The sequence below is a fragment of the Symphodus melops genome, assembly GCF_947650265.1.
Source record: "Symphodus melops genome assembly, chromosome: 3".
NCBI classification, from domain to species: Eukaryota; Metazoa; Chordata; class Actinopteri; order Labriformes; family Labridae; genus Symphodus; species Symphodus melops.
This window is the reverse complement of record NC_136693.1, coordinates 26,066,764-26,083,029: the sequence shown is the minus strand read 5'-3', so window position 1 is coordinate 26,083,029 and position 16,266 is coordinate 26,066,764. Positions and strand designations below refer to the sequence as shown.

Here is a 16,266-nt window from a genome sequence, read left to right as displayed (position 1 = left end):
GAGAAGCTGCAAGGATCCACAGCTCAGGTGGGATAATCTGTCCACAGGACAACCATAAGGGGCGATTCTAGGGTCTGTTGGGTCATTGGGGGCCCCTATAACCAGCGTTTATTATCGTTTCCCAGACAGATAACTCCTCTTCATTTTGGTTTTCAAAGGAATAATGCAGCAACGCATTGGCAGGGCATTGAGAGGGAGTGCTGTCAGATGTCCAAAGTCCAGTACTCCAAAAGACTTGCAGCTGTAATTGTTGTGAAAGACGGTTCTGTAAATTAACTCAGGGGGGGCTCAATACTTTGGCACGCTACACTTTTCAGTGTTTTATTAGTAAAAAAAAAAGAGAGAGAAAACCATGAATCATGTTCCTTCCACTTCATTATGCGTCACTTTGTGTTGGTGTATATTACATAAAAGACAATTACATTTGTTGTTGTAACATGACAAGATGTGGAAAGGTTCAAAGGGTATGAATGCTTTTGCAAGCCACTGCATATTCTAATACCTGTAGATTTGTACAGTCCTAAATACACATATGGATAGTGCACCCAGTATGCACTAAGCAAATCATTTTATTTGATTGTGCGTTTTTGCAAAAGACAAACCTGACAAAGAATAAAGCGTAAGTAGAATTTTTCAAAAAATTACACAAATGATAAAGACCTTGAATTTTATTAATTGCAGGCACAGGAAAACAATGACAGATAAGCAGATGGCTGAGCAGGATTTTGACAAGCAAACCCCATAATATCATGGGGGGTTTTCCTTTTTCCACACAAAATGTACAAAGGTCCTCAAAATGTGAGAAATGCTTTTAAAACTCACAAGACTCTGGATGACAAAGCTTCATATCGAGCCTTGAGAGTGATCGAATGCCATCAGACAACTGTTAAGTACTCACCAGTGACCTGGATCCAGTGTTCCCCTGTGCATACACAGTCAAAGTACAGTCATTTCTCAGGTGTATGTATGAAATATTAAAGTAGAACAATTGATAAACAATAAGAAGACCTTCACATGGCTTCTGTTCAGCAGTTTGAGACAACTGAAATAAACCCAGAGTACGTTTAAATAAAACGTGTTCTATGACAGAACAACTAAACGCTTGATGTAATGTGTATTATTCCCCCTCCTTTGTTGGCTGAAAAACCTTGAAGAAATAGGATTTATACAGATTATCATTTAAATAAACGTGACACAAAAGACATATTCAACTTTCCGCAAATCCTTTGCCACAATAATCCCAGAGATTCTTGACACAGCAGTGCACTACAACTGCAGATCAGTCAGTCGTACCATTCACGACACATCATACATCTATGTCCAGATAGGCGGACAAATCTAATCTCTTTCAACATGTAAACCACAACTTTGATCAGTGAAAACGTCTGTTATATTTACAACAGTAAGAAGGAACCATTAAGGCATTGTTCACCCACTTGTGTACATTACAAAGGAAATAAAGAGGTACATTCTGCAGATATGTAAATGTCTTTCCAAACAACGCCTAAAGTTCCTCTCTAAGTCAAGTATTCAATGTAGGACGAGAGAATTTGAACATAAATAATGAGGTACATAGTAAAAGGACAGAAAAGATGCAAAACTTAGATTGAGCTAGCAGATATGCATTTCATAATATGAGCGTGAAGGGAAAGAATATCGTGTGAGGGTATATGGAAATATCTCAAATGGCACATAACATGTAGCAGCCTTTTATGACAAAACTTCTATAAGAAGGAAGCTCATGAGGGTAGCATGGCACATTCAGCTCGCTCAGAGGAAAGACAGCAGGAGACGTGTGCATTTATAACAGAAACCTTACTGCAGCAAGACGTCAAGGGGAATTTGGCTTCTGGCTATTTCCCATACTTTACAAACCCAAGCTTTGTGTTCTGACTTTGCCATTCTGTTTCAAAATCCTGCAGCAGAAGATGAAGAAAGTCAACGATTTTAACAAGTGATACATTCTTTAGAAATCCAGCAGTGATAACATACCAGTGTCATACCTCAGAGAAACAAGCTTTACAAAATCGTCAAACACAGGCTTCAAAGGTTATTCAAGGTCAATGCTTGTCAAGGCAGAGAGAAATATAATGTACAGGACCCCCGAAGAAGACAGAGAAACAGAAGTCTTCGTGAAGTTTCCCCGTTGTAAAAAATCCCCCAGAATAGAAATTAATTTCTGAGGGAATCAACCAGCATTTAGTCTGCACACAGCAGCACTGTGAATTTACAGCTAGGAAGAGGACTTTTCATCAGTTTTATATTCAGTGTCCATCATTTGGTAGATGTTACCATGAAGTATTTGTTGCATTGACTTGAAATCAGGACGTGCTGAATTCATTTTACCTGCAGGGAGAAAACGTAGGGTTGATTTAAGGAGGATGAGGGCTGAGCAGAGTTACATGGAATACATTTTCATCACAACCTCTGTCTCCATCTAAGATTGTTTTTTTTTAAATTACTTTAAAAAGCTGAATTTAAAAATACATCTCTCATAGTTCTTTTTGTTTTTTTCAAGGGGTGACTTGTGTTTAGAAAAGAGTTATATGTGAGAACATAAACACAGTGGCAATCCCCAACTGCAAACTTGCCCCTGCTGTTTGTGTAATGTGGGGGGCGGGAAATCAAAAACAAAAAGCCTGTTTTGTAAACTTCCCCATTTTGGGATGAATAAAAGTTTATCTTATCTTATTTGCCCCTGAGTGCAGGATGAGTCATCTGTGTTCAAATGTTTCTGAGGAAATGGAAAACCCAAAAACATCCCGAAGATCAGCCACTGAACTTCTCAGTGTTGAGCCTTTTTGTAGCCTTGAGGGGAACTCAGTTGTAGACGTGTATTGAAAAATAATGTGAAACTGAATGAGCTTTCTTGAGAGCTTGAAGTATAACCGAGCACGTACAGTTCATGTTGAATATATACTGACAGAGATCTGGCACAAGTGTCCACTGACATCCCAAGAGTTACATGACCAAATCATTACCACTCTAATGTAGTTGGGACTGCATTCATTTTAACGCATGAAGGCTGAAACAGTGGAGAAGTCAAACTTCATTCTGTTTGACAGTAACAAGGTCCATTTGGTGGCAACTTTAATTTGTTACCTTCAAACTGAGTCAAGTTAGCCGTTTATATTGTGATAAGTTAAGCTAAGCTAAAAAGCTAATGAATGCAGCAGAATCTTTATATTTAAAGGTCACATATTATCCTCTTTTTCAAGAAGTTTAAACAAGTCTCAGAGCTCCAGATAGCACGTCTGTGAAGTTTCTTGCCACAAAATCCACTCTGATCCTGTATTTTATCATGTCTTTAACCCCTTCTATTTCAGCCCTCCTCAGAACAGGCTGTTTCTGTGTCTGTAGCTTTAAATTCAAATGAGCTATCTTCAAACACGCCCCTCTACGAAGGGCTTGGGCTTTCGTGTACCATGCCGGATTGTTTACAGTGAGAAGGCAGGACATACAGGACCACAGAGCTGTGGGGGGGTCGACCACCTGGAGGAGGGGTTACTGTTACTGATGTCACAAAGGGGTCTACAGGATTGCTTTGGACGGCAATTATGTTGTGGAGTAATCTGCAGATGAAAAAAAGATCAACTCATACACAATGAACTCCTATTTGAAACACCTTTCCTGACATTTCCTTGTAGTGCTGGGCTCTTTTTTGTTTCCTTTATTGAAAGCATACAAACAAACGGGCTTAAAAAGTTGTTGGAGAAAATCCCTGTTGGTTTTGGTATGTTGTTTACTTAAAAGTTAAAGAAGTAAAATATATTTACCCTTTAGTACAACAACAAAGCCCTAGAGGGATAAGAATAGCTCCACCTCATACAATAAACTGTGAATAAAAGCGAGTGGAAGATAATTAATCAGATAAATTCCTATGGGACTTTTTAACAGGCTTTTCTGGTTCACAGTATAAAGCGGTGCATAATGGCTCTGGGTAACAACACAAAGGCTGCTTTGGCGCTTTAAGAAAAAATTTTCTGGTTTTGGTTCAGGAGGCCAACATTTAGATTTTTATCTTTTTGGAACAATTTATGTTGATGGATAATTTTCAGCTTGTTTCTTATTTCAATTTTGAGGGAGTCACACTCCTGTTTAATAAAACCGGACATTTACGTCAAAACATAGAACAAAGGAACAATCAACGCTGGTTTTTTTTCAATGGAGGAAATGACTGCATAAGTATGATTTTGTGCATGTGCAGAGTTTTATGGATTATTAACAAACTAATTTTTTTCCATGAGGAGAGCTACGGTAAGGGTCTGACCTCCGCATCTGGTAGGGGGTTCAAGGACACTTCAGCAAAGCACATTTTGCAGACAGCAGGTCTCGTCAGATTGAGGGGGGAGGAGATGATCTTCCTCTACACTTTAGCATGGCGTTGTCTCCCTCCCTGAGTCCCCCCCCTCGTCACTGAAGGCCCTGCTCAACCTGCACAGTCTGCTCTTTTCCTCCCTCCTCCCCTCGCTCCTGTGGCTTATTTCTCTGCTTGGCAGTTCCACAGTGAAATGGCTGTCCTGTCCTTTCACAGCAGAGGAAGACGAGGGCTCAGAGGGTGAAGTCACCTCACGCCCTTGCGAGTGAGGGTGGGAGACCTGTGAGCTGCTGGGAAACACAGAGGGGGAGATGGGGGACAAGGGCCCCAGTGGGGAGTAACGTCTCAAGGAAACACCCTTGAGGTTCACAGCAAGCTCGAGGACCAGTTTCCTAGATGCACGAGGGGGGCATGGGGGTACAGAGGCTTCCTGGGGAGTAAAAGGGGGTCCGCTATGGGATGAAGACTCACTTTGAACAGGGGTGGGGGGCTCAGACTGTGAAGCCCTGTTGCTTTCCCTGCTAACAGGTGACATCTCCTCCGTCTCTGGACTGTCCACAGAGTGAAAAGAGAGAGGTGACGCCGGGCTCTCTGGCGTGCAGGAATGCAGGTCCAGCCCCGGCATTCTCCGTACATCAACATCAACCCCAGACCTGACTCCAGACCTGGGCGTGGCCTGGGCCCCATGCACACTGACAGTATGGTAGCTGTGAAGCCCCAGTGTGATCTGTGTCTCTCCAGGGGGGTCAAGCAGGGGGGCGTTGCCTCTGAAACGCCCTCCACTCGGGAACAGGCGATTCCAGAGATGTCCGAGACGCCGACGAGAGGAGGAGGAGGTTGTGCGCCTTGTCGAATGACGTCGGATCTGCCTGCGCATCGCGAGCCGTAGGTTCTGTAACACAGAGGCCTGGTGGACAGAGAAGAGGACAAGGAGAAACTATAAATACCTTTCAATCTAACCTGGTAAGTTAATCATTTGTGTTTTGTGAATCCTCATCTCATAGGATGTGGTGTGCTGGTCATATTTATTTACAACATTAATGTAAAATCATGTATCTAAGATTTAGAGATTTAACGTTCATACAGGTAATACATGAAGAGAGTTTTAGAAAAGTACAGTTGTATAAATGCACTACCTGTGTGGGGTTGTATACAGGGAAATCCTCCACTGGTGGAATAAGACCCTGAGCAATGAGCTGTCCATATGAAGGAGGAGCCTCTCTCTGAACAAACTCGGCCTCCATGCGAGTCATCTGAGTCTCAAAAGCTCTGAGAAAGAGAGAGAGTGGACAGGCGGCAGGATGGAGGAAAAGAGACCAGAAGAGGAGTTTATACAGACTGAGTGGCAGATGCGCTATACAAAAAGTTTTATTACTACCGGTACATTTACGAACAAAGAAACGTGCCAAGAAAACATCCAACTCCCACACTTAATGTTTTAACAATATCGATTCCTTTCCATTCGACTGTCTTTAAACCCCCTTGCTCCCAAACGCTTTTCTTCTTGTCACTACCGTCCGTCTTTTCTGAGCCTGCAGAGCACAGAAGAAATGGCTCTCACGCCCTGAATCTCCAGTGAAGTCCAAGGCAAATTTCCCGCTGGGACGATAAAAGCTCATCTTAATCTCGACCCCTCTGATTACCTCCAGTGCATCGATCACCAGCTGACACCTGTCCATCATCTTTCTCACCCGTCCATCCATTCTTGGCCCTCGTCTCCACTCACCTTTCATCCCCTCTCATGTAACTCGCACAGCATGATGATGCGACAACAGCCTGTGTGAGACGATGTTCTTTGAAACCGCATGCTGTTTAAGATGAATCACTTTGATGCCTGGGACACACTGCATGCGTGAGCAGCGTGTGACAGCTCCCTCCTTGAATGTCTGTGGCTTAAGCTGCCCACACAGTTCGACTGTCATCTGTTCTGCTGCTTCCCTTTCTCTCTACACTTCTCTCTTTATATTTAGTTAGACAGGACAGACAAAGAAGACACACTAGACACCTGTCATATAGGACACTTTGTAGATGTCTATTTTGTGAGCAACAATACTACACCAACTACTCCATATAACTTCAACTTCAATTATTTTTCCTGAGAGCATTTCGATCTGCAGGAGGTATGAAGACACCGCTGATACATAAAAGATGATATCTGAAACACTCAGACAGACATTTACCAGCTGAGGCTGAGACAATTTGAAACAGCATGAGATGAGTCCAACAAAGTGCTGTGACGTAGCATTATGGGATACACACGGTAAGACATGAACATCATCCATAATCTAGGTATACAATCTTAAATCTTTCTTATCCTTTATGCAAATCAAAATGACAAACTGAGCTTGTCAAAGGTAACAGGAGGAGCAGAAGCCCAGGTATGTTCTTTTTCCCAGAGCGAAGGAGCTCAAACGTGAGAGTGTGAGGTGAGGACTTTTAAGGATTTACTGAGCCGTTCTAATACCATGCTTACTAGCTGGGCTCGCTGCGTCCAGGTCTCATAAATGTATGTAGGCTCATTGACGTCGCCGATTGGTTTCTGAAGAGGGGTTACGAAGCCCAATGGTGGCGGTCTCCTGAGAAACCTTATCTTAGTATAACTTGAGATCGATCCAAAAAAGGCAAAGAGGTGGAACTGCAGCAGGTCTTAAGCCTCCTGGTGAACACTTACAAAGCTTCCACCTGTCAGTCAGCTCAGCCATGCGTCGAAATACGCAGACGTATGCATCACGCTTAAGGCCTTTTTTCTGTAAGTTTCTTGAGTAAAACAAACAACAGGGTCCATCCTTCACGAAAACGACGAGAGCGAGGAAAGTTTCAACTGCTAATAAAAGACAGTTTGACCTGTCAATAATAACCCCTAATACTCCCAGCTGTGTTTCAGGGTGTCAGTGGTCCAGTTTGATATGCTGCTTTCTATACTGTAGCCCACCACGCATTAAACCACAAACAACTGATCCTGAACAGTCACAGCCGATCAGACACGGATCAGAACGGATGTGGGTACAAGGCACGATCTGTAGGTGGCAAAAACAAGGGGGAATATCTTAGATTTGAAAAAGAGCGGCATGAGCTAGACAGCACCTTTCCGGAAAGTCGAGAGATTTTCAACTTGAGCGCTTGGAGCAGCCGCACAAATAAAGCGAAGAGCTTTGAAAGACGCGGTCGCTATCTGCTGTGAACGCTCTCCGCTCAGAAAACAACTGAGAAAAGACGCCAACGCTAAGAAAAAAACACAAGGTGGACACAGGGCCTTACGGAAAACAAAAAAGTTCCACCATGTAGAGTTATCACAAAATAATGAAAAACAGCTGTAACATTCAGAATAATTATTTTAATATTTATTTTTCTGCGGTGAAAAAGGGCATTTAAACATGGGACCTGATGGGGTATTCCTGAGCAGTTTATTTTTTATTTTTTATAATAATAGGGGACCAGTCAGGAGGCTTTACTAAGAAGTAAGACTGAGGTGTGCTGTCCTCACCTGTACTCTCTGTTTCTGAGCGAGTGGAGTTTGAGGGCACAGCCGAGGGCGATGACCAGCAAGAGGCTGCACACCAGACTGCCGATCAGGGCCGCCGTGATCACTTTCCTGGGCACCGCAGCCATGCAGTCCCTCTCATCGCTCCCATCCAAGCAGTCCTCCTGCCCGTCACAGCGCCACGTCTCAAAGATGCAAAGGTTGGTCCCGCAGTGGAAGTTTCCGGGTTGGCAGTCGTAGCAGTTCATCTCGTCCGAGCCGTCCGGACATCTCTTCTGGTTGTTGCAGCGCTCGGAGGCGGGGTAGCACACTCCAGTGCTTCCCTCGCACGGGAATTCCCCGTCCGAGCACGTCGGGCAGTCCTCCTCGTCGCGGCCTGAGGGGCAGTGCCAGTAGCCATCACAGCGTTGGCGTTCGGAGTAGCAGCCCTGATCACTGCCACAGGGACGCTCGCCAGGAAAACAGTAACCTTTAACCTTGGAGAGAGGAGGAGTACTTCACTGTCTGGACACAAAGTGATTTATCATCGTTTTTGTGTTGGAGCAAGAGATCAAATAATCAATGTTACACATGAGAAGGAGTTGATTCCTTAGAAAAGCAGAACTAATGAGTATTGAGAGAAAGACCGGGGGTAGGTAACAATATCAGATGTCTGCCCTCTTTTAGAACTTTTATTCTCTACTTTCTATCATACATTCTAGTTTCCTCTCTTCTTACTTTGGCCTCAACACACAGTCTCACCCTAACCTTTAATCGATGGATGCAAAGTGGTGGAGTTGAGGCTGACCTTTAGCCTCCTCCTATCTCAAGTGTCTGGAGGTAACAGCTGTGATGAGTTGGCGCTTTACAAATGAAGATAGATTGATTGATTGATTGATTGATAGTAAACATGTCCACTCCACTGGTTTATGCTTTGTCCACGAACGATCAGGGAAAACCTGAAGCCCGATGGATGAAAGGGACACTGCCAACACAGCAGAAGACTGTAGAGCAGATTCAGAGGTCGTCCCCCTTTAACTGATTCTGACTCTGAAGCAGAGTAAGTGTTCAGTGTTTTACACATTATTCTCTTGTTTTACTTGAAGTTAGAATAAACAAAGTGAAATATTCTCCCAATATAAGAAGCTTCAGTTAGAGTAGAGACGTGCATCAGAGAGCTACGTTTTGTTTCTACTCCTATCAGAGCCTGAACTTTTTCACTTTGACTTCTAAATAAGTTTTAGTCTGTGCTTCTACAGTATGTGTGCATACAGTGTTTGATCACTGTCGTTTAAAGTAATGCGAGGCGACTGAGATGAATGACATCTAGAAATAGAAGAACTGTTTTAAAACAGGATGTGATAGACTCAGTGTGCTGTACCTGGTATGTGGCATTGAATCCATGTCCTGGGCTGTGAGGCTGGGCCATGTACAAAACACTCATCTGTCCCCGACTGGACTCCAGCAGTGCCGGACGCCTGTTGTTATGATAGGACAACACCTGTAGGAGGTGCTCCGCCCGCTGCAGGAGGCCATCGTACACATGCAGCGAGTCTTTTGGGCCCAGCTGCAGGTCCAGCTGCAGCACTATGGGCTTAGGGTCCTGTGTGTCCAGCAACCAGGAACACCTTAGCTCCACCACAGCGCTCCTGTTAGCGCGGAAAAAATCTGGCGAAGCAAAGGAGCCGTAGAAGTTCCCCAGACGTTTCCCACAGGTGGTGTCGGGGCAGCCCAGCTCGTCTGTGCCATCATGACAGTCTCTGGCTCCGTTGCAGCGCAGAGCAGCGGGCAGACAGCGAGTGGACTGAGCCTCTGTGCACTGCACGGAGCCGTAGGGACAGAGGCCCGGCTGGGCTTCGGTGGGAGGAGGCGAGCAGCTGCGTTCATCAGTGGCATCGCCACACTCGTCCTGACCGTTGCACTTCCAGGAGCGAGGGAGGCACTTTCCATTCCCACAGAGAAATTCATCAGACTGACAGCTGCTCTGACCCAGGTGACCTGCAGACGAGAGAAAACCCACAGACTGTAACACCAGCAGCTACCAACACTTAGGAGAAAGATTCAAACTACACAAAGCAAGACATTTATGTCAGGATGGACGCACAAAATACAGCCATCTCTAAAACGAGCAAACAGCATCCCCAAAAATAAAATGCTTACCACTGGCAGCCTGAGGGCCCTTAAATCATTTATAAAGAGAATAAAGACACACTTCTTTAAGTCCTGTCCCAGACACAGACATGCAGTTCATACTCATTCCTTAGTCTGTCCAGTTTGTGCTTCTAAAATGACCACCGTTTTATAAGCAGGTTATTTGACCTTTTTGTCAGTCGAGTCTTTTGTTAAGCACAGAAATGCATCTTTCATAAAACGGCTTTAAAGGTAGGCCGTTTGAACAGAGACTGTGTTGTTGTTGTTGTTTAACACAAAAGGAAAAGATATTAAAGTGGATTGCTAACACATTTTAAATTCTCAGCTTCAACAGTCAAACATAAGAACTGTAAATGAGCAGCTTCCACTTGAAGAGAGGAAATGGACTTTATACAGACGCGTCTAACGTGTTTAGTTCTCTTCAGTGCAGCCTATCCTCACTTTCTAATTGTGAAACTCCCGGAGTGAGTCACTATAAAGTCATAAAACGTTATTATCAGTTATAGTACACAGGGGATGAAGCCTCGAAATTAAAAAAAAACAATAACCTGATATTAAAACAATAAAATTCTTGTCTTGTTTTACTGAGTTTAAGTGTTGAAAGTAAAGTCATGTCTTCTCACAAAGGAACCAGAGCTTTATCCCCCAGGGAACTTGTTTGGAGCGCTGCTTTAGCTCAGTGGTTCAATCCTACGTCACATGTACAGAGACATCTTCCATTCCTCTCAAGAGCCCAACAAATAACCCTCAAAACACTGAAATAAATGTGCAGCGTTACAGTGAAGGCCTCATCAACAAAGTTCTTGTACTTTAGGAAAGTTTGACTTTGAGCGACAACTTTTTGGAGGTAAAATAAAATGAGCAGGGACATCGTTTAGGACCTGCTTACTGCGGTTAAAAGGACCGACTTCCCCCTCTGGTCCTGCTATGGAAACACAGCTACCAGTGTGGATGGCTAACAGTGTACCAGTCACAACATGCTCCTCCTTTAGCTCGTAAGGGCCCTACCTAATGCTCGTATCGTTAACTTCTGGTTAAAGAGATGAGAGAGCAACCAAAGTATGCCTTCGTCGGTTCACGTTGTAAACGTGCATGAAGAGTCGGACTTAAAACAGGCTGTCTGAGCTCCCTGTCCAGCTTACCTCTGATGTAGGAGAGTCGGAAGCCCTGAGCCTGCCCAGAGCTGTTAGCTTGAGAGTGGAAATAGAGCCACACACGCCCCCTGGTGGAGATGAAGGGCGGGGGCAGAGCGGAGCCACACAGCCTGGAGTCCCCATTTAAGGTCGGAGTCAGCAGCAGACAGTCTCCCAAACAATTCCCAGAATCCGCCACGTCGAAGTTACGGAAACTGGAACACGACGTGGATTATTTCAGGCGCTTTGGAGCAAAACATTTCACCTGTAAATCTGTACGTGCGAGAGACCCTACCTGATGGTGATGACCTCTCCCTGACCTCCCTGGATGTGCCAGCTGCAGTTTACTCCAGGAGGGTAGTTCAGAGGCCAGGAGGGACTGTAGATCACACCTCTCCGCTCGGTGTGGACCTCCATCCGCTCGCTGCAGCCTGCTGGGTAACAAACAGACAGGTTTACACGTTAGTAATGTCGGTCACTCGTGCACTCTTTTCAACACCACCTGCCCTTATAATGTTCCTAGTTTGATTATTCCACATCTCCCTTACAGCGCAGCATTCTCTGGTCTTATGGGAGAGGGAGTCTCAGCAGCTGAGCAATGACAGAAAAAAAAGACGCCGCCAAGTGGACGAACACAGTCAACCTCAAAATCCAGGTCATTTACTGTCTTAGGTCGGTGCGATACAAAAGAAGACTGCATTGCCTCTCGGAGGATCTCTGTGCTGATAACATGGTGGTTCAAACAGAAGCAGCACCAGTCACACCTGGAGCCAAGGCAACAGCCTCACAGCTTCACACCTGGGAACAAGAAAAGCACCAGCAGTAATCCCGCAGAGCTCCAGAAAGAGCAGGGGATGAAGCCCTCAGGCCAACAGTCTCACAGCTCTTTGTGAAACAGAGAAGTCCAGATGAAAGGATTGTGCTTCTCTCACATGAAGAACAAGACGTGGGCTGAAATCGCAGACGCTTCACAGAGGAGTAAGGTTTAGCGGGGTAGCCCCTTTCTACACACATCACTGAAGATTTGAAAAAACAATGTTGCTGTTTGAATCATGTCAGCGGAGGCCTGGCTGCAGGTGGCAGCTTGTTGTTGCTGTGAGTGTGTGTGTGACTGTTTCAGAGCAGAGCTGCTGTGTTTAAATGCACGCTGGATTATTGCATCGATACACTGAAGTCAACCAATAATAACCCACTGGCTCTCTCACAGTTTTCTTAGATTTGAAGATTTGTCTCTGGTGTATAAATTGATTCACGATCAGGCAGCACTACTGTCAATACCAGGGAGAGCAGGGCATCGGAGGAGACTGTTCAGCTCTACTTAAGAAAACTCCTTTTTCAATGACAGCCACAGAAAAGTCCATTTCCAAATCAGAGACTGCACAGGAAATGTGGAAGAGAAAGAGAGAGAGAGGAAAATCTCAGCCTAGATCACATAATTCAACTCACGTCCAAATAGTGCGTTTCTTTTGGGGCTGTATAGCAGATGTGTCGCGTGCCCCATGAACAGACACTATAGTCCTCGGCCGTGGGTTCGATTGTGACCTCGGCCCTTCGCTGCATGTCAGTCCTGACTGTCTGTTCAGTCCTATCAAGTGACTATCAGTATCAGCTGCTCGATTTACTCACCAGTCCAAAATCCTCTCTCTCCACAGTGCCACGCGGTGATTCACGAACATACACCGATACTTTTCAGTGGAGTATCTACCTTTTCTTCACGAGTGTTGAATAACTGCATTTAAGGGATCCACACAGTAAATGTGTATGTCCACATTTTCTTTTCTATCTCATGAAGATATCGAACGATATATCAGTGTCTGCCTTTTTTCTCCCTCTGATAAGGATATCTGTATCAGACCAAAAAAAAAAATTCCATCCCTAAAATATAACTTGAAAATAACATAAATGTTTCCTTGTCACAGATGATGAGAGGACATCTGTAGGGACATTATGTACAGCTAGTGAACTGTGCAATGTGGGCTCGTTTCTTTAAAAACCTAAAGATGACCAAAACATAAAGCAACCAATTTTCAATATTAATCACAAGTGCTGCTTCCAGCCAGTCGAAATGAAACCGAAGAAGGAGACACCGTCTAACGAGCCTCTTAAAAAACCACAGAGGCAACACGCAAAGCGAACAGCTTTGAAGTGGTCGTCCAGCGTGGTCACACAGCACTTCTGCTGAGTGTGCGTTTGTTTCAAGCTGTCATGATGAATCAGTGAAGCCAGTGGCAGAGAGACACAAGGAGGCACATTTAAAAACTCTGCTTTACATGAACATGTGTAGAAAACAGCATGCCGTCTTTGCTGCTCACCTGTCAAAAGTTTGTTTCATCCCAAAGGATCAATAAAGTTTAGTCAAAGTCTAAGTTTGAACTCAGAGCACAGCTACGGAAACCCAGAGCAGACATGCATCCATACATCCACTTTCCCATCATCAGGTTATTTTCTCCAGATCTTGACTTCATCGTTTTTGTTTTATCAGATTTGCTTTTTTTCTAACGGTACTGGATAATTATCTGTCGATCTCAGACACAGAACAGGAAGGTCACTGTGTATGCCCACACTGAGCTCAGCCTGTTTTGTTCTTTTGTAACTCTGGGGATGTGACATACATCAGTCGAGATCTCAGGAAATCAAGTGGAGATGACTCAGTAAATGAAATGGATGAAGCACCAGCATGCCCTTTCATCTGAGGAGAAAAATCTAAATCACTCTTCTCAGCAGTCGAGTTTTTAAGGCGAGGCGTCGCTCACTCAGCTAGTTTTCTTTCTAAACCGGCAGGTTTCAGCAAGATGTAAAATATCAAAAGTCAAAGCACCCATAAGGATGTGAGCAGCATATATTACCATCAAGTCTGGTGCATGCTCCTCTGCAGAAAAAGGTCTCCATGATCATTTTACACACACCGTTAATAAAAGTGTTTTTAAAGGATTTTTATGGAAGAATTTGTAATCTCTCAATACCGTTTATTTTAATAATGTTTTTAAGTAAAATCTTAAAGCTCCAGATTTAGCTCGTGATTATGAGGTCGTGTCAAACAAACTCGTACTTCAAGTAACTCAAAACAAGAAAACAGCTTTAGCGTTCCTTCAGTGTACCGAGACAGGTCAGGTTGCTTTAACAAAAATCATGTCACATCCATACCAGATTAGCATACAGTTCGATTCTTAATAGATAATTAAAAGCTCAAATATCAGAGGAGTACTTCATAGACTCAAGTGTCTGTTCTGTATGTGAATCAGGAAAGAAGAAATAGTATCAGAACATGAGCCAGACTTAAAGGAGAACCAGAGGAAGACGGCATCATCTGAAACTGAAGAGTGTCTGACTTCAACTTCAAACTAATACATATTCATTTATGGCTATGAAGTTGATTGGGCTTAAGTGTGTGTGTGTGTGTGTGTGTGTGTGTGTGTGTGTGTGTGTGTGTGTGTGTGTGTGTGTGTGTGTGTGTGTGTGTGTGTGTGTGTGTGTGAGAGAGAGAGAGAGAGAGAGAGAAGAGAAGCCAGGTCGAACAAGTACCGGCAAGTATTTTGGAGAGATTGTGTTTAAGGATGTGTGTGATAAATTGTCAGCTCTCCTTCTCTATAACACACACACACACACACACACACACACACACACACACACACACACACACACACACACACACACAGTCTTCTTCGTTGCTTTCATGCCGACACAAGTGCAGGATATGATAATAGAGAGAGAGGGAGGGGGAGGGAGCTGCTGGAGAGGGATTGACTGTCTGCAGAGCAGCAGTGATGTAATGCTGATAGCAGCATCACATTTGTGAAAGAGCATCCATGTTTCCACAATAACCCTGATCGTTTACCCACCACAGATCGATACCTCCGCGGGTTTCTTCAGCACGAGAGCCTCCTCATCATGTATCCATCCGATCACAACAATGAAAACAGCGCGTCTTCACATATCACAGCACTTTATCAGAGTGACACCGGGGACACCACGAGTTACATTTACTTCCACTGCTGTTTGGGTGTGAACATCACGTTTTATAGAAGATCTCTGCTGTGATAGGCAAGGATATAAAAGGGTTTATAACCTACAACACCTCCGAGAATAATAAACAGGCAGCACCAGCAGATGTCAAACATCCTCCCTTGATCATTTCACTCTTTTTCACACGTGCATATTCCTCGTGTGGGATTAACAGCACGGATTATGGAGGTATGTGCACAGATGTGCATGTAAACATGAGAGCGGTGTGGATGCATTGTTGTGTCTCACCTGCACAGAGCAGAGCAGAGCGCAGCCACAGCACTCCAAGCAGCAGCAGCAGCTCCGTCGGTCCCATGGCTCCAACGGGGACTTCTGCTATTATCTCGGACACGATTCCTGCGGTTTGTTCGACATCTGAGTCCTCCAGAGAGGCTCCTGTGTCTGTTTTCAGCTCATACACACCGCACACAAAGAGAGGTCCCCTCCGTGGAAAAAAAGCATTGTGTCCTTTAAAGCGAGCCTGGAGAAAATAGAGTCGAGTTAAAGGAAGAAAACAAACAAGTTCCGGTCAGTCCCTTCACAATAAAAGCAACATGTGATCGTCAAGTGAGGCTTTAAAAGCGTCTGAGACCCCAAAGTGTGTGTGTGTGTGTGTGTGTGTGTGTGTGTGTGTGTGTGTGTGTGTGTGTGTGTGTCACTGTGAGCTGCTCTGTAATTAAGTAAAAACTATTGTCTTAAACCCAGGGCCTTAAAAGCTATGTCAAAACAACATGTTGCCCTTTTTGGAGGTGAATTGATTCTTGTTGTTAAATGTAAAGTCGTTGCATAGATTTATTTATTCATGTAATATTTATTTGTACAGAGACTGAAGTGAGTAAACTTATGCCACACACAACAGTTTTTATAGCTTAAGCTGATTTGAAATGTCTCGCTAGACGGGCCTTTAAAAACACTCAATAACAGATCCACAGGTAACAATACCAAACACGCTCAATGATAAAAAGTCAGACCAATACAATATACAAAATAGCATGCTATAAAAAAAGTAAAACACAAGATAAGATAATCTTTTATTGATCTCCAGAAATTCAAAAGTTGCAGCTGTAAAAGAGAAGAAGCATTCATATGAAAAACAAGAATATCGAGGAATAAAATAAAAATAATGTATTTACAGCTATTATAAGCAAGTATTAAGTAAACTATAAACCAATTAAAATATTAACTATACATTAAAAGCTATA

General features: G+C 43.9%; 1 protein-coding gene across 4 annotated transcripts; it reads right to left on the bottom strand.

The window, feature by feature from the left end:
* Positions 1-653: 653 nt before the first annotated feature.
* On the bottom strand, positions 654-15,658 carry lrp3 (low density lipoprotein receptor-related protein 3). 4 transcript variants are annotated; one of them, XR_013778733.1, is made up of 8 exons: positions 15,314-15,658; positions 11,358-11,496; positions 11,072-11,277; positions 9,160-9,776; positions 7,803-8,275; positions 5,455-5,587; positions 4,271-5,225; positions 654-2,346 (listed from the first exon to the last, which is right to left on the bottom strand). XR_013778733.1 is itself a non-coding variant. In XM_079339097.1 (7 exons), exons 1-7 carry the CDS (start codon positions 15,378-15,380, stop codon positions 4,374-4,376), a joined length of 2,487 nt encoding a protein of 828 aa, XP_079195223.1. In that variant the 5' UTR covers positions 15,381-15,658; the 3' UTR covers positions 3,521-4,373. The 4 variants fall into 4 exon arrangements, 3 of the variants coding, with proteins under 3 accessions (XP_079195223.1, XP_079195224.1, XP_079195225.1); XM_079339097.1 differs by lacking the exon at positions 654-2,346 and having other exon boundaries at positions 3,521-5,225; XM_079339098.1 differs by lacking the exon at positions 654-2,346 and having other exon boundaries at positions 3,521-5,225; positions 11,358-11,493.
* Positions 15,659-16,266: the final 608 nt, after the last annotated feature.